This window comes from Typopeltis vanoorti, chromosome 2, assembly GCF_054136105.1.
Source record: "Typopeltis vanoorti isolate ZY-2024b chromosome 2, IOZ_Tvanoo_1.0, whole genome shotgun sequence".
Classification (NCBI taxonomy): domain Eukaryota; kingdom Metazoa; phylum Arthropoda; class Arachnida; order Uropygi; family Thelyphonidae; genus Typopeltis; species Typopeltis vanoorti.
The window spans coordinates 19,684,332-19,705,174 of record NC_143550.1 but is presented as its reverse complement, the minus strand read 5'-3'; the positions used below and the strand labels follow the sequence as shown (position 1 = coordinate 19,705,174).

Sequence of the window (20,843 nt, the reverse complement as noted above, 5' to 3'; positions counted from 1 at the left end):
GTTAATTTCCATCAGTGATGTTTGAAATGTACATATCTCAAAGATGAAAACTTTTAGATGATGGGTTGTTTTAACTTTTCTTTCTCTGATTAATTGAATTTCATTTTTATTAATTTTGAAGTTCTGTAGTTGTTATCATATGCCAAGAAAAAAACAGTTTGCATGATTGATTGAGCATTGCATTTGAAAGTGAAGAGTCTTTGATGACAAGCCTTTTGACTCGATAATAACAATAACCTACATCATTTTGTCAGTGGTATCGTTTGTCTTGGCCAGTTACAGAAACTTGATATAATCCATGTCTTCTTTTCTGACTTCTGCAGATCAACTAGTTTGACTAAAAAAAAAAAAAACTGTAAGGCTATGATGGTATTTTGGCACAATCCAAGATAAGGCAAAGAACAATGTTTGCCATACCAAAGACAGAAGTGTTAATAGTTTTTTTTTTTCAGTTTACAGGTGGCAAAAAAAAATTGAAGTTCTTGTTAACTATTCTGTTAGTGTATTCTTTTATCCATTTATATTAATGGATTGCTTTCCCCTTTTATAGTAGACACTGCTCTACAAATATCAAGCAGTAGCCAGTATTATAATTGATCAATTCGAGGATACATTGTGGTTGGTCGGTAAATTTAGCACTCATGTAAAATTGTTGATTTTTGGCTGTTTTATTGTGTTTTTTCCTTAGAAAATTAATGTTTTATAGTATATTAGTGTAGGTTTTACTCTTCTTATTGTATTTAATATTTTATAACATATTTTTATTAAGATATTTCAACAATAAGTATAAGTTTAAATTGTCACCAAAAACGCACAAGAAAAGTAATGCTAAAAAGAGCACCGCAGGCGAGAACAAGAAGGCTAGCCCTCCTGATGAGGTTATAGGAGTTGTGGAGGAGAGTAATGAAAATGAATTAACCTCCAAAATAGCAAAATTAAAGCAGATCATCAGAGAAATTATGTGGGAATTACAAAACGTTGAGAGGCATTTAAATGAGCGTAGGAAGAAACGGAAAATTAAGCAGCAAAATAAGCAATAACAACAAAGCATGGAAACAAGTAAGTCAGGAAGTAAAGGAAATCAGGTAAATGATGTTGTTAGTAAAAAGAAGAAAGTTATTTGGTATGGTGACTATAATAACACATGATATTGATGAGCGAGTTATAACTTCAAGTTTTCTTGGAGCGAAAATTAAAAATATAAAGGAAGCAATTCAAAAACAGAAAAGAAAAGTAAACGAAATTGTAATTGTAGGAGGTAACGACTTAACTAGCGATAAGTTCAGTATGAGAGAGGACATGAAAGGGTTGTTGGAAGAGGTGAGAGTGAAGAGTGAGAAAGTGAAAATCATCAGTATTTTACCTCGATATGATAAAAATGAATTAACAAGAAGGGCTATGATGGCAAACAGTTTAATGCGTAGGCAGTGTAGAAGGAATGGATTCAAGTTTTTGGATGTGTGGAGTGAATTTGATGGAAGATTGGATTTGTATAAGAGGGATGGACTACACCTGGATGCATTTGGTATCAGGAGTCTAGAAAAACTAATAACTTGTATGAGACCTAACACAGAGAGTCAGGGAAACTAAATTATAAAGGGAGGAATAGTGAGAATGTGAGAGTAAGAGTGACAATGTTATATAACTGTGATAATAACAAGAATGGGCTTTGGCATGGTGTTAAATTCTGAATGAAACTAAAATTGAATTAATTAACGTTTCCTACAGAATTAACATGGGTTTACATTTTGAAACATATTGATATATTGGGCTTACTAATTTCTTGTAACTTACAAAAAAAATTACTAAATAGAGGATATTTTCACTGCTTTATGTTATAAGGTAAAATATTGTAAATTGCTTAAATGCTTAAACCTTGCTGCTTTTGTGTAAGTACTTACAAATTGCTGGGAGAAAAGATAATCCGATTAAGTAAAAGTGGCCAGAATCTAAACACGTGCACCCTTTTGGTAAGCACGTAGTTCCTCCCCCCCCCCACACACACTCAGAAGAGCACGCTAAAATTTCCGTGGGTGGCGCTAAATACTGGGTGACGTAGGGTGACATGGAAGAAGGGGAGGAGAAAAACGATGACGTAGAAGCAATCGGTAGCGCGCGATTTAAAAAATCGTTGCAGCGCCTTAAACGCTCTCTTGCTCTGGTGATTTGGAACCTCCTCGTGGCTCCTCCTCGTCCCCCGCTTTTCGACGCGGACTCGAGACAAAGATTGAGGAATTATGCCATGGAATTCCTGAAAGTTTACTGATTAGCCCAGCGGAAGGAAATCTCCGATGTTTCCGGAGATATCATTACGATGTTGTGCCAGTTGACCAGTGAACAATGTATACCTACTTTCAGCGGCGGAGATAAGTACAGCTCAGACCCTTGAAGAATGCTTCAGAAAAAGCAGAATGAACTGGGAATCAAAAGTGATTGTCCAGTCGTAATATATGAAGTGGCCAAACAGTTCCCCAGCAGTTGGTAATGTACAGTCTAATAAGCAATTTTGTATAAGAAGAAATTTGTAATTATAGGAAGGACTCTAGAGATAATATTCTTTTTATAGTAGAGTGATTATGAAATTTTAGTGAAAGAATTATTGTAAGAGCACGTGGAGCTAAATTAGAAATTCAATTAGCAAATGTCCTTTAGTTTTGAAGAGTATAGAAGAGTATGTTTGATCTATCAAGTAGAAGTTGTAAACTATATATGAAGTTCTTTGTTTTACATGTTATGATAAAGATAGAGAGGTTAAATAATTAATGCTCATTCCTTAGAAATTGTAGTTGAATATACACTAATATGATAGATGAATATACACTAATAAAGGATATATTCATAAAGTGTAAGATGCTTCAATTGTAATTATGTTTTGCTTTTTAAGTTTAACTGGTGCCTTGCCTGATTTTCTCCTCTCTTGCACTTTCTCATAAAATTCGGACCACAGCAGGAGATAAGTTAAATAGGGAGGCTACGACTGCATAAATAAGTTATAGTGAAATAAGATAGTATGCTAAACTGTGTTCTGGTTCCTTGGTTCTGCACTCTTTGTTAATCTAGGATTCAGGATGGCGCAGGATAATAGAAAGTTTCCCTGAATCCGAAAAAGGAATCAGATCCAGTATTGAAACAAAGGAATTGGTGTTGACCATTAGCAATTCCTTTGTCTTATATCCACTAGCATCATTCTTAAGAGTGAATAACGGCCCAGAGAGAATATTTAAATTAAAAGGGTAATTAAAGAGTTAGAGATAAATTCATTAAGTACAAGCGTATCTAGACGAAAATTTTAGAGAACAAAGAAGAAGAATAAGTAAGACTTTACAATGGCACAGCAAAATTTTACAGTGGTAATGTTGACAAGGAGAGAACGATTTCGACTTTGTGTTCGTCCAATTCAGACCCATCAAACGTGTGCAAAGATGTCTACAAGTATAAGTCACTAGAGAAGAATATAGATCTGCAAATTGTCCAACTGTGTCATGCAGACTGCAGACAAGAGTATACAAAAGAACATGCAGGTAAATTATTATGTCTGTACATGAGTGGTAGGAGTATCAAAAACAAAGTGGTAGAGTTTGTTGCCTTAGCCATTATGCTGTGACCTCAGATTGTAGGCATTAGTGAGACCTTACTATCAGAAAAACAGACATACTAACTGGTATCGAGTATAAAGGGTACACTATTTTTAGAAAGAATAGGGGAGAAGAGGGCATGCTGCTAATGATATCGGATGACTTGAATCCAGTTAGAGTTGAGACCTATGATAGTAGTAGTACTACTACTAACAGTATTTCATGTTTGAAGCCATCTGGTGTGAGGTGAAATCTAATAAGATCAATTACATAATGGGATGTTGTTACAGACCTGGTGGATTTTTTGCTAGTGATGAAGAAATGCATTACCAAATAGAAAAGATGATTGCAAAAAGAGTAATCATAATGGGAGACTTTAATTACACAGATAATAGGATAGCAGTGGAAGCTCATGAGAAGAAAGAAAATGCATTTATTGAGCTGTTGCTGGACAACTTCCTCAAGCAGCATGTGACAGAAGAAACTTGAGGTCAAAGAGTGTTAAATTTGATCATAGTGTTAGATGGCATTTCAGTTAAAGAAGTAACTATTCTGCCTCTGGTTGGTGACAGTGATTGTGTGGTACTCATGTGGAAGTGACAAAGTTTGTGAATGTTCCATTCAGAAAAGGTTACATGCTGAACTACAAAGCAGGAAATTATGATCAACCGAAGAATATACTGAGTTCAGTGGAATGGGAATGGTTGCTGGATGAGAAGAATATTGACAGTGCATGGGAAGCATTTAAACAAAACTTAAATGATGCAATATCAGAATGTGTCCCAAGAGTTCAAAGAATAAATAAGGTAGGAATCAAATGGATGTGTAATCTTATTAAGCAAGAGAGTCATAAAAAAAGGGTGATGTGGGAAGAATACCGTGTGCATAAGGATGATGTGCATTATGAAAATTAAAAGCAGCAGGCTAGAATAGTCACAGCTGTTGTACAGAAAGCAAAGACTGAGTATGAAAAGAAACTGGCTTAGCATGCTAAAGACAACCCACAAGAATTCTATTGATATACTGCAAGGTAAAAGAAAGAATGAATATGAAAGAATAACTATTCTAAATGCAGATGGTGTGAGGGTTATTACAGATGCAGAAGAGGTTGTTCAACTAATGAGTGCCCATTTTGTTAAAAGCTATCAACCTTGTGTATACATCACATTGAGTTTACTGCTATCTTTTCACTGGATGAAGAAACTCAGGTATATGAGGTTTCGGTATTAGAGCTGTTGTACAAACTGGATAAGAATTCAGCAATAGGGACTGATGGGATATCAGCACATATGCTAAAAGAGTGTTCAGCTGAACTGGCTCTTCCTTTGACCAGGCTGTTTAATATGAATCTCAGAACAGGGAAGATTCCACAGGAATGGAAAGAATGTATGGTAATTCCATTGCACAAAGGTGGTGCAAAGGCTGATATATTCAACTATCGACCAATTAGTATCTCAGGAGTGGTTGTGAAGATTTTGAAAAAAATGGTTAGGACTCGCATTCACAAATGGGTTGACAGTGAATCTCTACTAAGCAATGAGCAACATGGATTTACTAAGGGAAGGTCATGTTTTTGCAACTTTCTCACATTCTATAACAATGATAATCATTGAACTAGACAAGTGGAATGGATACACTGTGATACTTTTGGATTCTGCTAAGGCTTTTGGCAGAATACAGCATTGTAGACTGTTGCATAAATTGGAGAATATGGGTTTGGATTACAAAATATTAGCATAGATAAGAGTATGGTTGACTGATCAAAAAGCGGTATATGGGGGATGTGAGTCTGCAAGATTTAACACTTTTAGTCCTATTGATGTAAATATACATTGATAGGACTTTAAGTCCCAGTAGGTCTAGGACTCAAAGTGTTAATGTAGCCAGTGGTGTACCACAAGGATCAGTGTTTGGTCCACTGTTATTCAATCTATACATTTAATGATATTGGGAAGGATTTGACAAGTGACTTACAGCTCTTTGCTGATGATGCAAAGATAAGCAGGGTAATCAGGAATGCTGCTGATATGCAGTACTTGTAGAATTATTCGAATAGGCTGGAATTGTGGGGATGGGAAAATGGATGTCAGTTCAGTGTCAGTAAACATAAAGTCATTCACTTCAGCATGATTAGATATCCAATGTCGTATTATATTGGTGGGTTTATGCTTGAAGAAACTGATGAGGCTAATTATCTTGGAGTATTAGTAGATAGGAAGTTGAAGTTCAGAGGCCATGTAGCAAAGATTGCAAATACAACTCAAAAGATAATTGCAATGCTGAAATGAACGTTCACATGTAAAGATAAGAATGTCATTTTTCCTCTTTTACAAGGCCTTGATAAGACCTCACTTGGACTATTCTAGTTTGGTTGCAGATCTGGTCTCCTGGTTTCTATTGTGATTCTGATATATTGGAGAGAGTGTTAAAAATGATATCAGGATTATGGAATACTGATTATAAAGACAGATTGATGAGAATTTGTAGTCTGCAGACACTAGCAAACAAGAAAGAGGGAGTGATATGATTGAGACTTACAAACTTCTGAAAGGGTCATACAGGATTTCAATTGATCAAATTTTTCAATTTATGGAGGGTGGGGAAAGGACAAGAGGGCATCCTTGGATGTTGAGAATGAATGCCACTAAGAAGGGGTGAGGGCTAGATTTTTCTCTCATAGGGTTGTATGTAATTTGTATGGATTGCCATTGGATGTTGTTAGTGCAAGCATTGTGAATGAATTCAAGAAGTATGATAGCTGGTGCATGTAGTATGTGGCCTTCCTTGAGTCCCTGACTCCCTGGAGGTCTCTCTTAATAATAATAATATTGGTTTGCTCTTTCATAATCATCTCATCACCTTCAAGTCAGATGATTCTAATAATGTCATTATAAAGTTTAATCATAAGAGTACAGCACAGCTGAACAATAAAAGTTTATTAGCTCCTATATTTCGCCTCTGCCACAGAGACATCGATAAGGATACAATCTCAAAGTTGTATAAACACATACAAAAGAACTCAAAACAATAAACAGAAGAAAATAGATTCAAAGCCTAAAATCGTATGAGGGATGCCTTCTGTGGTGCTGTTGGCTAACCTTTGCTGCTGAGTGGGAAACCTGAGGATTAAAGTTTCCCAAATCTTAATATTAACATCTCCTTAAGATTAGGCTAATTTAACACATCTGTGGCTGATTCGAAGAAAAGTCTTTCAAGTTTATAATTCTTGAGGTGAAGCATAGCAGTTTTTTTTCCCATTTAATTCTGTGCAAGGTATCCAAAGCATGTTTTTTCCAAAGGTATTCAAAGCCTGCTATTTCATCAAGCATTGTTAATTGCTTGATGATATAGCAGTCATTAATAATTTAATTTTTGAACATATTCATAATAATTCTGGTGTTTCCCAAACATGTTTGATTGAAAAACCAGGTGAAATATTTTTTCTTATTCCTAAACACTGACATTTTGCTAATAGCAGTAATAAATGCAGTTCTAGCTTTTTATGTTCTATGGATATCTGCATACTTTTGGAATTATGAATAGTAGGGAAAATTATTTCCTTTCTTTGATTTTTTTTTAATTGCTCAAACCTCTTTGCTATGTACATTCTATTTTTGTATTATATTTATTAAGCAATTCATTCATCAGATGTAGATTTGTATTTCTGGCAGTCTTTGCATTTATGTTGGTTTAGTTATCCTTCTTGGGATATACATTAAGAATATTATATTTTCAGTGTTTTTAAAGATTTGCCATCTCCTTGGATCTAATAAGTTAAGGTAAGTTAAGCACATAAGAATGATTGCTCATCATGAAAAAATAGATTATTATTTTGTTGTGAAATAGTTTTCATGTTTGAATAACCCTATTCACAAGATTTTTTGCAATAATTTTTAATTAAGAAAAATATTTGCATGTATTTATTTATTTGGGTACTAAAAAAATCGTCTGCACGGTTAGCCTAGTGGCTGTGCGCTTCACAACCATATGCCTGGGAAAGGAGTGTCCTAGGTTTGATTCCCATCAGTGACGTGAGGAGCTGAAGGATCTTCTTCAGCCATAGCCAAGTTAGCCGATCTTGGGTATGGACAGTAGGGTTTTTTCCTCAGTTTATCCTGGGGTTTTTCATCCCGCAAAGCAGGCAAACCAGCCTTGAGAACTCAACACTACAGGACATAGGATACACTGGGGTGTAGCGCTGATCCCCCTTATCCTGTGAATGGTTTGAGGTCCGATGATTAATAAACCCTCGACACTGAAAGGTAAAAGAGGGTAAAAGGAAAATGAGATGAGACTAAATAAATATAGATTTATTTAGTATCCAAATACTAAATAAAACCCTAGACTAATTAAGTCTAGGGTTTGTGAGTATGCAGTACAATGCTATGTATAATCATGTTTATAGGATATGGTTGTTGACCAAGATTGCATTATATATTTTATATAAAAATAGTGGATATTAAAGATTCAACATTATTTCAAAGCTGAATATTTCAGGATCAGATGTATGTATGGTGGTATAATTTTTAAGAAATCTTCCCCACCCCTCTATTGAGTAAATTTTAGTTTTAATAGCTTTTCAGAGGCCCCTCGTAATGATATGAGGTCCTAAGCTTATGCATAAATCTGGCTGTTTTCTTGATATTTATCTTCTCCATTCTTACCAAATTCTTCTTGTCTTTGGTTTAGCTGCTCTTACACTCAGCCTGGCTGTCCTGCATTTTTTCCTCAGCGCCTCCGTAGCGCAATTGGAAGAACGACAGTACATTGGACCCTTCAATTGGAATAGGCCTAAGTTTGATTCTCGTCACGACGGGAGGAATCTTTATCTGGACAATTTCAATCGAAGTTGAGTTAGCTGATCTCATATGGAGGTAGCAGGGTTTTTTCTCTCGGAAACTCGGGTTTTTCATCCCGCATACAGACAAATCGGCCCTTCAGAACACGCAATTTACAGACAAAAAATATTGGCAGTGGTGGAAGTGGGCAGTAGATGGAGTTGATGAAAATGATTCGTAGTAGAGGTTCGGTATAGTGGTTGAGACAGTTGTAGGTGTCCTCCCGCGATGAGTCTTTGGACTCCTTGGAGGTATCAGGAATAATAATAATGGCACTTGTTGACTTATTTGCAGGGAATTTTGAATGCGATTTCTTCTTTTCTTGGACTTTTTAATTTAATTGAAATTTAACCTTCCATGAAATTAGGATTTGTCTATCCTTACAAACAACTACACCATACACCTCTCAGTCATTGTTTGCTTCAAAGGTTGCCATCAAGCTAGTCTCATGGTTTGTTTCTTGTTTTCAAACTCAGTTTTTCTTGAATAATGTATGCATATTTGAGTCTACAGTTACCACTGTATGCTGCTCAGTTTGATTATTTTTAAAACTTTTGTGCATATTTATCTTTTAAATATGAGATTTGTTTGTATTTATTTGCATACATTTTTATCCTACTGTTAATGATGATCAATTGGTATTTCAAATTCCCTGTACACACTTGATCATGAACAGCATGAAGATATCACTGTGAACAATAACTTGTCAGTAAGGCTTTTCTTATATCTTTTGTCTTTTTTTTATGTGAATTTGTGCATCCTTTATGTTGGATGTGGTATTAGTAATGATGAGTCCACCACATTCTTAACAGAAAACCAGTAGATACTTTTTTTGCATTATTATTAGCTTTGCTCTTTTCTCTTGGAAAACATTTCTGTTTGTCTGATAATCATCTTCTGCTCTACTGTTTAAATCTCAAACAAATACCAGGATTTTGTTTATCTTTATCATTTGCCTTCTCTAATGACTTTATGAATTCCTCTACTCTTCCTCAGCAGAGCCATTTGTGTAACCGTAGGCATACACGATTCTCACAATCCGATTTCCAATTTTGAAATGGCTGCAACTCTACTTAAAATTTTTCTGCCATTCAAGGTATTTAATGTTAAATAGCTATAGCTACTGTTCACTGTTGTCTAAATATAACATTTTATTATTTACCAGATAACTCAAATGACTTGCTCTTCTAATTTTTCTGTCAGTTCTACTTTTATTCTGCTGATGCTTATCTTGAATTCTGCTGATTTGAGTTAGCTGGTTTGACTTTGTTTCTGCTAGTTTAAGTTTGTTCCTATAGCTGACTTTTCATTGTTCATTGTAGTTCCTTGAAAAAAGCAGAGGGCTCTAGTTGGCATGATATTTCATCATGTTATACCTTCATTTTGTTTTTCGTATTAATACAGAATTCAGTTTGATCAGCTGAGTACCTAATTACCCAATGTACACTCAGTTACTAGAAGATGTGGATTTTATATTGGTCAGAAGTTCTGTTTTGTTTTCTAAATTCCTTAAAGGTCATGTAGGTCCTCTGAATTATCTAGCTTAAACAATTAATTAATCCTGAGTGAAATATAGTCCAAAAGGAATAAATAATCACATAATAATCTTTGTGATTTATAATTCTTTAGCCGTTTGTCAACAATTGGGAAAAGTATTTTCATATATGTTTTGAATACAGGTTATACAATACTATATTTAAAAGTGTCACAAGTGAACATAGTGGTATATTTGAGCTATATTAAGAAAATTGTTTTATGCAGTGTATAGTGTGGCTTTTTTTTCATATAATTGTGCTTCATTTTTTCATGCTGGATATGAGTGTTCTTTGGTAGCGTTTTTGTTGGAGTTTTTTTATTTGTGTTTTTGTTACTTGTTTGTTCTTATTGCTTCTGCATTCTGAAAATGGCATCTGTAAAGAAAATCACGTCTACGGCATGAAAATTGAGTTCTGACCAGGATTTTTCCCAGTGAGTTCATTGTGAGAATTGGTTCATATATGCACCAAAAAATGTGAAAGATTTGTGGACTGTTAGAGTGAACAAAAAGAAGGAAAGCATTAATGTATGTAAAAAGGTCTAATGATGGGTTTGAGTAATTCATAATGGGAGCTAGCATTGTGGGTAGTAAACAAAAATTGCATGGAAGTGTTAGTCATGATAACAAAGGGAATGGAGTGGAAGAGCTTAAGCAAGAGGTTGATGAAAAATGAGATGAAACATCTGGAAGATGATATTACACATCTAAAGAAGAGATTGGTTGATGTGGATGAGGAGGACGAAGCTGGTATTACAAAGAAAAAGTCAAAGGATAATCATATAGCATTGTATAGTGACTCAATCATTAGAAGTGTGATTACTAATTAATAAAGAACACAAAATATGCTTTACTGGTGGAATGGTGAATAACTGTTAGAGTATGATGCTTTGCAGAGAATGAAAGAGTGGACATCAGAATTAGTGGTGGTTTTGTGCACAGATGACTTAGTTGGGGGGGGGGGGGGAGAAGGAATGTTATTAGAGATTTGAAAAAAAATGTTTTGGGAGGTGAAAGATAGTAGTGTTGTTGTAAAAGTCATTAGTCCAGACATGACAGTAATGAGTTGAAAAACAGGGCAGAGATAATGAATAGCAAGATGACTAAGTTGTGTGAGGCAAAGGGGGTCCAGTTTGTGAATCTATGAAGTGAATTTGGAGGGGAGTTGGAATGGTTTAAAGTTGATGGATTGCATTTGAATGGGTTTTGGTGTTGGGAATTTAGAAAAGATATTGTTTGCTGAGAAGGCACAGAATATAGTGTAGCTAACATTCAAAGGCTACTTCTGAAGAGGATAGCACAGCCAAATGGCAGGAGGAAGATGGATGCGAGGTTGACGATATGATGGCAGCAGGACACGGAGATGGAATGCATAATGGTGAGGATGAGACAGGTATGAATGACAATCAGAGTTGGGATCAGAGAGTCTGGAATGGTCAAGCTGAAGAGAGAGAGCGATGAGAGTAGAGAATGTTGGTGTTGGTAGAATGGCCTCAAAGATACTGGGATTATTTCGTATAGAAATATAAAGAGTATTCGAAATAAGAGAGCTAAGTTTGTTGTATTGATTGAATCAGTATGCCCAAAGATAATCGGTATAAGTGAAACTTGGTTGTCTGAGGATGATGTATTGTCAGGAATAGAAATGGAATGATATATAATTTTGTGGAAAGAAAGTGAAATGAGGAAGGAGGGGGAGTACTGTTAATAATCACAAAGGAATTGTGTCCACAAAGTGTGGAAGTTGATAATACATGTGCAGATTTTGAATCTGTGTGGTGTTGTTGTTGTTGCTGAAGGTAAAATATGGGAACAAGGAGAGTGCGTTGGTGAATTTCTGAAGGTTGGTTGGTTTATGGTTTATTGGTGTAAGAATAGTAAAGACTACAGGAGTACACAAGGTGAATTTCTAAGGCGAAAATATCTCAAGCAGCATGTGACCGAAGCAGCTAGAGGCTTTAGAGTGTGGATTGATGATAACTTCACATGATGTGGTTGTTAATGAGCTGTTAATGCTGCCACTAGATGGTGAGAGTGATCATTAGGTACTTGTTTGAGAAGTGGTGAAACAACTTGATTTATATAATTTTGCATCACCAAAATGAAGCCTTTTGGCTCTTTATTTTAGTAAAGAAATGATTACTGCCAAAAAAGAGATATATGTAGAATTATAAGGGGTGGATTATTACAGGAAGCTCTATAGTCAACTAGCATCAGTACTTGGGTAGATGAACTGTGCAGAAAAGAAGTTGGCAGTTCGTAGAAATTCATTAAGCAGTATCTGACACAAGCCAGTATAACTGCATACCAAGAGTTAAGCTAGTGTTGGATTCTGAATATATAGAGATTGGAGTAATTATTATTTGATTCAGAATCCAACATGATCTTCCATCACAAAGGCTAGACTTGTAAATATTATTTAATGTAAACAACTTATTTTACAATTTAATATTCATATAACTACCTTAATTTTGTCTAATATTTAATTATTTAATCAAAGATATATGTATTAATAATGAAAGACTGTATTAAATATTATTAAGCTATTTTAATTATTATTATGTTAATATTATAAGAACTTGTATTTGATAATTTAACTGCACATTATTTGAAATGTAAATATTCTCTATTTATTCCTGTTTATAAAGTTTAACGTTATGTAATAGCTCAATTTTATTATATTTTGTTTTGTTGTCATGGAAACGTATGTAAGTGAACTAGCACGTTTTTGGAACAGAACGTGGGGAGAAAGCTGAAAGTTTACTAAAAAGGAATTAGTTAAAGAGATCACGAGAAGAATTTAGGCAGGAAAAATGGATATAAAAAGGAGGAACGCTGGAAAAAAAAAAAGCATTAGGAGATTAGAGCATTAGAGATTTATTAGAGAGAGAAGGATTGGCATTAGGTTGGAATCAGGCATTCGGCAATCACAGTGCAATAATAGTGAGTCGGCAAGTCACTCAAGCAACTAAATAAAGTCTACAAGTTGAGAAGCAGTTAGCTAATAAGTTTCTGAATAACAAATAAAGCAACGGAAGATAGCTGAGTGACTACTGAATGACTAGCGATATTTTAGTTGAGATTTATTTTCAGGGCCGACCTTTCAAGGACACACTGAAACATGAAGCATAGTAAGAAGTAACTAGAGAATAAATAGAGGCAACAGGGTTGTGTTTAATGATAGCGGTGTTTAGAATTATAGTGCCTAAAGAATTATTTGAATGCCGAAGGAATGAACATCTGTACATATAAAACCACAAGTTAAAGAATTATTGTGTATTGCCCTAATTCAAGAGTAATCAGTAGTGCTTCATACAAGAACATCTGATTATATGTATTATGCCCATAAATTAATTCAGTTAATGCTAGAAGATTTATTTTAATGAGTGCTGTTTATTGTTAAAAGTGTTTACAGTTATAAAAAGTGTTTGTGTGTATGTTGATGAAGGAAGAAGATTAACGGTAAGATTATTCCAACTTTAATATTTCTGTTCAGAGAAGTGTGTGAGTTTCATCTTAGAATTCCCTGATGTTAACAGTGACTATCGCAGAGAATTAAAAGAAGCGTAAAATTAAAAGTGTCTGTTTATGAAGAGGTATTACTGCAATTTTTATTGTATTTGGAACTTAAGGAACTGTGAGAAGACTGTGATACAGAGATAACAGATTTATCTTGTCAGAGTTTGATTGTACTTATCGGAGAAGCTGAAGTGATTGTGATATCTTAATTACTGATTTGAAGTTAAGTGTAAAATTTATGATATTAAAATTAAATGTTTGTTTTGTTAATGAAAAGTTGTATTTTGCCTGAATCTCTTTTACTGCACCATTCATAAAATATTCGAACCAAAGCGGGAAAATTAAGTAAGTTAAATATACTCGGCCAGTATATATAATAACATCATATAAAAGAGGATAGTTGTGAGTTGGTTTTTCTTCAATTCTTGAACTAATTCAGATATAGAGTGGCGCAGTCTATAAATATAAATTTTCTCTATATTGAATTAGAAATCAACTAGCAACTTATAATTTTGTTTAAGAACATCATAGTGACTAACATGTCATATCCATGGTATAAATTAAGAAGTAGGATCCAACACTAGTAAATAGAGCATGAGTGAAATCAGGGAAAGTGACGAGCATGGTGAAGATAGAAAAGGTGCAGCATGGAGGAGACTGGCTGGCCACGCTAAGCCATGGTTAATTCAATGGAATTCTGCTATATGGCAAGCAAGAGGAAAAATAATTATGGCAGGTAGACTGTGGTGGTCATGACAGCAGGATATAGTGGAGAGTCCAGCCAAAAGGCTGCAAGTTTGAATCCTGTCATGGACATGGATGTTTGTCTTGTTCCAGTCCTGTATATGTCTGTACTGTCATTTTAAAGAGAGAAAAAAAAATCTTTTCACCCTTTCACAATTCTCTTAACTTTTGTCAAAGTAGTTAACTAAACTTCTGAAGGTGAAAGTATGGTTGGAAGCATGCTGACCATATTGATCCTTTTATTAAAAATTATTCTCCTTTGTTTGAAATACTCTGAAATTCACTAACTTAGCGTAATATTCTTTCTATTTGGGATACATTATCATGGGGGTTCTTTCGCTTGGTGTAACAGCTGGAAGGAGCGATGACAAGGGCCATCCCTGGAAGTTATGAAAAGAAGCTGTGAGCAAGAGGATGAGGAGTGGTTTCTTTTCATGGAGGGTGGTTGAACCGTTGAATGCATTGCGTGATAGAGTGGCACACCCAGGGAGGGGGCCAAGGGGGTCCCTAGTCCCCCAAAAAAAGAAAAAGGAAAGAAAACACTAGAAAAATTTTTAAAAATCTTTTCCTAACTAAAATTCATTTTTTTATTTATGTTGTGTCATGTCTTCTCTTTCTACTTATGAATTAGCGGTCACATACAGTGGGATTACCCTATAGCTCTCAGGAATCACTGCTGCTGTAAACCCAAGGTGGGTGAAGCAGTGCTCGGCGGACCCGAGCGCTACTTTGTTTGTCTGAGCTGGCCAGAGGAGATCACTGATATCATGTATTGACGATCACTGCAGATGCTCAGAGGTCGTATGCAATGCGTAGTGTGTATTCTCAAATTGTTTACTCAACTTGACCCCCCCACTAAGATTAAATCCTGAGTGCACCACTGGAGTGGTGAGAGCAAGAACGGTCAGTGATGGTATGATAGACTTTGTGTTTCCTAGGAAGGACCTCCCACGATTATTCTTTTGACTCCATGGAGGCCTGAATAATAATAATAATAATTATCATTGTTTATGAATGCACCAATGGAGAAGATCATTTTTATATAGTAGATTTATTTTCACTGGATACAGTATAGGCTTTTTAAGTCTTCACTACTTGTACATCAAATGACAGGTAAGATATCAAAACACCCATATCAAATCCAAAGTGATTTTGATTTTTGATATGAGTTTTTCGTTGTCACCAGCAGTTGTAAATTGATACAAGGAAAAATTGCTTCTTACCACATAGCCTTACCAAAATAAAGAGAAACAATAACCATTCACATGTTTGTTAGGACATGGTAATTATTAAAGAAAGCAGGCTGTTAATGGCATGTTACTTGATATTTATAAGAGCTCACTTCTACCAGTTAATACCTTTATGCTAGTTTGTTCCACTGGCTGTGATATAAGATTGAGATTATTGTAAATTAAAGATACCAAGAAATTATATACTTGGTTTAATCCTTTATCCAAATGTAAGCAAACAAAGTTTGCGCCTCAAGTATTTTCAGGACTGGGACAACTCGTATAAGGAAGCTAAGACTTCACATCACTTCCTTAGTATTTCATAATGCAAAGCACATCTCCTCTGCAAGGAAACATGATGCATAGCATTATACATGTCTGCAAGGAGATGCAAGGTTGAAGTAATGCAGAAGTCATATTTTCATATACGAGTTGACAAAAGTTATCGTACCTTATTATTAAATTACTCTGGAATAGAGATTGTTGTTTGAAGTTTTTTCACTTGCTTATACTATAAATTAAAGATACCAAGAAATTATATACTTGGTTTAATCCTTTATCCAAGCATAAGCAAACAAAGTTTGCACCTGAAGTATTTTCAGGACTGAGGCAAATCATATAAGGAAGCTAAGACTTCACATCACTTGCCTTAGTATCCCATAATGCAAAGCCCATCTCCTTGCAGACATGTATAATGCTGTGCATTATGGGAAGGGTCACTACCCTTCCCAAAAAAAAAAAAAAATACTTACTTCAGGCACAATCTTTGTTTCCTTACAGGTATATGACAAGGTACTCAGAGAAAAGCTTTTTAAAACACTACAGTTATATGGGGTAAATGTGACATTATATCGAGCTTATACAGTCTCTGTTTAAGCTGTAAGTCAGCAGTTAAGAATTGAAGGAAGTACAGGAAGATATGGTTTGATGTTAAATCAGGTGTGTGACAAGGGTGCACATTATTTCCACTGTTATTCATAATCTATATGGATCACATTATGAAGGAAAGTGGTATTAAATCTGATATCAAAATTGGCAGTGTTAATCTTAGCTCTTTACTTTATGCAGATGATGTTATAATTTCTAATTAAATCCAGCACAATTCTGCAAGATTCCCTTAGTAAATTAAATAATTATTGTAATAAATTTGGTATGGAAATCAGATTTAAAAAAAAAAAAAAAAAGACAATGAATGCAGGCAGAAACATTGAAAACTTTAACTGTATCCTGAATGGTGAACCTATAGAACAAGTAAAACATTTCAGCTATTTAGGCACAATTTTTAGTGAAGAAAGGCAAATTAAATATGTATATATGCAATGGAATTATTAAGCTGGTATGGCAGGAAGTCAGCTGAATAAATTTATATGGAATAAGAAAGAAATTAATCAAAACTCTGAATTAGCTGTATACAAGACAGTGTCAAGCTAATTTTAACTTATTGATCTCAAAGCTTAGTTAAAAATAAAACACTTGAACAAAGGCCTCTAATATGAGAGCTCTGAGAAAGATTAGTGGAGTGAACAGATGGCATCAATGGCAGTATCATGTTAAAAATGAGAATATTAGGAAAGAACTTGATATTGATAGCATTCAGGAATGTGTTAGCAGAGCTAATCTCAGATGATATGGTCACTTAAAAAGAATGGGAGAGGAAAAATTAGCAAATGTTCTTTGCCAGATTTGCAGGAAGAAGATCCAGAGGAAGACCAAGATGGGAAGTCAGGATTGAACAAATTAATTTGAACACTCATATTTTTGGGAAAAATCTTAATTTCACAAGAAAATAAGTACAAAAATTAAGCTCCAACTTTATCTAATCATTTATATGTGCTCCTCTGTTTCTAATGAGTTTATTAATTTGCTTAGGCATGGACTCTACCAACATAGAATACATTTTTCTTATTTCTGCATTTCGAAACCACAATTTTATGATGGATTGTATTAAGTTATCCTTTGTATCACAGTTTAATTTTCCAAGAGTGTTTTTCACTATAGCCCACAAATTTTCTATTCTCAGGAGAATTACCTGGCCACTGCAACAATTGGATATTGTAATTTTTGAGGAACTCTTTCACTTTTTTTGAAGTGTGTGTCATGAAGCGAGATCCTGTTGGAAGATGAGTTCTTTGTCTTTCTGGATCTGTGGGACCATTCTCATCTCCAATATTTTTATGTTTTGGTCACTTTTTTGTCATGCCATCAACAGACAAAAGTGATCTTGTGCTGTCATGTAAAACAACTGCAGAACATTTTTAGTTGGGTTTAGATCTGCAGGAGAAGTCAACAGAATGAAAGCACAAGAGGTCTAGAAGAAACGAGATGCAGTGAGAGTGAGGGAGTAAGTAAAAGAGCGTTGAGTAATGAAACTGGGATAGTCATGCTTAATAGCGTAGAAAATGAGGCCGTTAGTGATGCTTGCTTGGACTTGGATGAAGTTATGAGTGGTAAAATATATGGTGATTCTATGATTAAGGGTATGGAGAGTGGTATGCCTGAGGAGTGCTTGTTGGTGGAACAATAGAGAGAGAGTGGCTTTAGCAATAAAGAGAGGACATGATGCAGTAAAGATGATAGTTATGTTGGGTACAAATGACCTTAGTGGTAGTATAAATCAGGTAGCAAAAGATTTAAGACCATTGCTAGATATTGTGAAGAAGAAAAGTGTCAATGGAAGGATAGTGTGTGTGCTGCCTTGTTTTGACAATTATGAGTTAAGTAGACGAGCAATGATAATGAATGATATGAATGCAAGAATGTGCAAAAAAAGAGGTCTGGAATTTGTTGATGTCTGGAGTGTGTTTGAAGGCAAAAGACAGCTGTATGCAAGAGATGGGTTGCATCTGAACATGGAAGGTCATAAGCGATTGAAGAAGTTACTGTTTTATAAGAAAACAGTAACTTCTTCAATCAGTAACTTGTTACTGATTGAAGTAATTGGGCTGGGAAACTAAAATTGCAGAGGTTGAGTGTAAGAAGGAGAAACTTAAGCAGTGATTATATATTTGTTGATCCTAATTCGCGGAATAAAATGCAGAATAGAGTGGATAAAAATCGGCATGGGACTACTGAAATTAGTGACATGTACATCAGTTCTAAAGCTGGTAGACGAATTAAAGGGAATCTGCAATTTTTGTATACTAATGCAAGAAGCATTTGAAATAAGAAGAAAGAATTTTTGGCATTAGTCAGTGCATTTTCACCAAAAGTCGTAGGCATTAGTGAAATTTGGCTGTCATTTTAGAGAAGAACTGTATTTGAATGAAGAAGGACATGGGCATTTGGAGAAAATGTTGTTCTTGGGGCAAATGAGAGTACGAATGCAAGGAAACTAGAGTTTTCAGGGTGGATGGAAGCAAGGTTGGCCTTTTGTCGGAGGAATAGACTCTGGGGAAATGGGGAAACGTGTTATGCAGAGTCAAATGGAGTACAGAGGGAATAATGATAGGTATAGAAATACTGGCAGTGCATTGATGTTTTGTGATACAAATGCCAGGAGTATCAGGATTAAAGGAGATGAATTAGTGGCATTGATAGCCTCAACTGGTCCAAAGATTATTGGAATCACTGAAACATGGCTGGCAGAAGGTGATATACTGACAGGGATACAAGTAGAAGAGTATAGCATCTTTCAGCAGGATAGGAAGGGCAAAGACAATGGTAGAGTTATTGCTTATGATCAGTAATGAGTTGTATCCTCTCATAGCAGACGATTTGGAGGGAAATGGCACAAATGGTTTTGAGAGTATATGGTGTGAGGAGGTGGTCCACTGAATAGAATGTTATAGTGGTATGTTGCTCTGAAGGCCAGGGAATACAGAGCTTGAAGGGAGGAAATAGTAGGCAATTTGCTATCCAGAGATTCGAAATTAGATTCATATGTGATTCCTATCTTACAGACTTACTCAGCCTCTATCTCATAGATACAGTATTTTAGCACTCTTTCTATTCTACAGGTACTTCCATGGTAACTGTGCCAGTGAATTGGCAACCAACATTTTTTCCACTTTCTGTTGCACCTTTTAATACAAGAGCAGCTGACCAGCACCCCTTTACTGAGCAATTACACACACACACAACCCGCTTCTATTCATCCTCTTTAATTTTGTCCTCTGGAACAGCCTTCCTTGATAAGTATTCTAAAACAACAACAACCTGCAACTCTTCAACTGCTTAATAATCATCAATAAACTTCTATCTCGGTCATCATCTTCATCCCATACATGGCACTGATGTGCCTATAGGTCCTTTGGCCTCTCATGTATAAGATCAGTATACATACATATATAATTTAGTTTGGTAAGTGCAAAAGTGATCATTATGGGAGATTTTAACTACAGCAGTATAAACTGAGAATAGGAAATATCATGTAGTTGTAAGGGAATGGAATTTCTGGAATTCTTGAGGGGTACCTTAGGCAACATGTAGTAGAAGAAACATGAGGCTCGAGAATTTTGGATTTGATCTTAGCATCAGAGGAGACAATTGTCTTATGATTGTCCTGAAATGTCATCTTCCCCTAGAAATAATAAATTACACGATAACCACAGTAATTAACTTTAATGAAATAAAGCTACAAATATTTCATACTGAAATTAACAGTACATCATCAGTGTAGACAACAAGCAATTCAAAGGAATGGAATACAAAGTACATAACAGTCGGAGAATTACCAATTAAAAACTGTTGTCGCGTGCTAGAAATTAATATTAATAAATATTAATATTAATATTAAGTGCCTCCGTAGCACAATTGGAAGAATGACGGTACATTGCGCCCTTCGATTGGAATAGGCCTAAGTTCGATTCTCGTCATGACGGGAGGAATCTTTGTGTGGACTTTTTCAATCGAAGGTGAGTTAGCCGATCTCATATGGAGGTAGCAGGGTTTTTTCTTCCCAGAAACTCGGGTTTTTCATCCCACATACAGACAAACCAGCCGTTCAGAACACACACAATTTACAGACAAAAAATACTGGTTGTGGTGGTGGGCGGTAGATGGCGTTGATGGAGATGATTGGAGTAGAGGTGCAGTGGTGGAGACAGTTATATAGTGGGTGTCCTCCCTCGATGAGTCCTCGGATTCCTTGGAGGTGTCACGAATAATAATAATAATAAAATATTATTAAATAATTCTTAAAAACTATTTCCGTGATGGTTACATAAGATAAGAATCTCCCAAACTTTTGGGAGAGAGAGAGAGATAATCATTTTGATTCAGATTTGGCTGATGTAAAAGGGCTTCGCAACTTTTTTTGAAAAGGCATTCATATTTAAACTTGCATCATTTTAATATGAGCGCATTTATTTAAGGAAGTGCGTTCAAAGTTTTCCCATCCACCAAATCGATACCATTGCACTGAATCCAGTGTGCCCTCGTTTGATCATAATTTCTTGCTTTGTAG

The 20,843-nt window shown here is 35.3% G+C and overlaps 1 protein-coding gene across 1 annotated transcript in view; it reads left to right on the top strand.

Annotated features, from left to right (window-relative positions):
- The window catches only part of LOC150108861 (pre-piRNA 3'-exonuclease trimmer-like), a 509,147-nt gene that overhangs the window by 366,917 nt on the left and 121,387 nt on the right, over positions 1 to 20,843 (top strand). Inside the window, exon 18 of the mRNA XM_090403827.1 lies at positions 7,312 to 7,354. Coding sequence (XP_090259953.1) covers positions 7,312 to 7,354 — 43 coding nt within the window. The remainder of the gene's footprint in view (positions 1 to 7,311; positions 7,355 to 20,843) is intronic.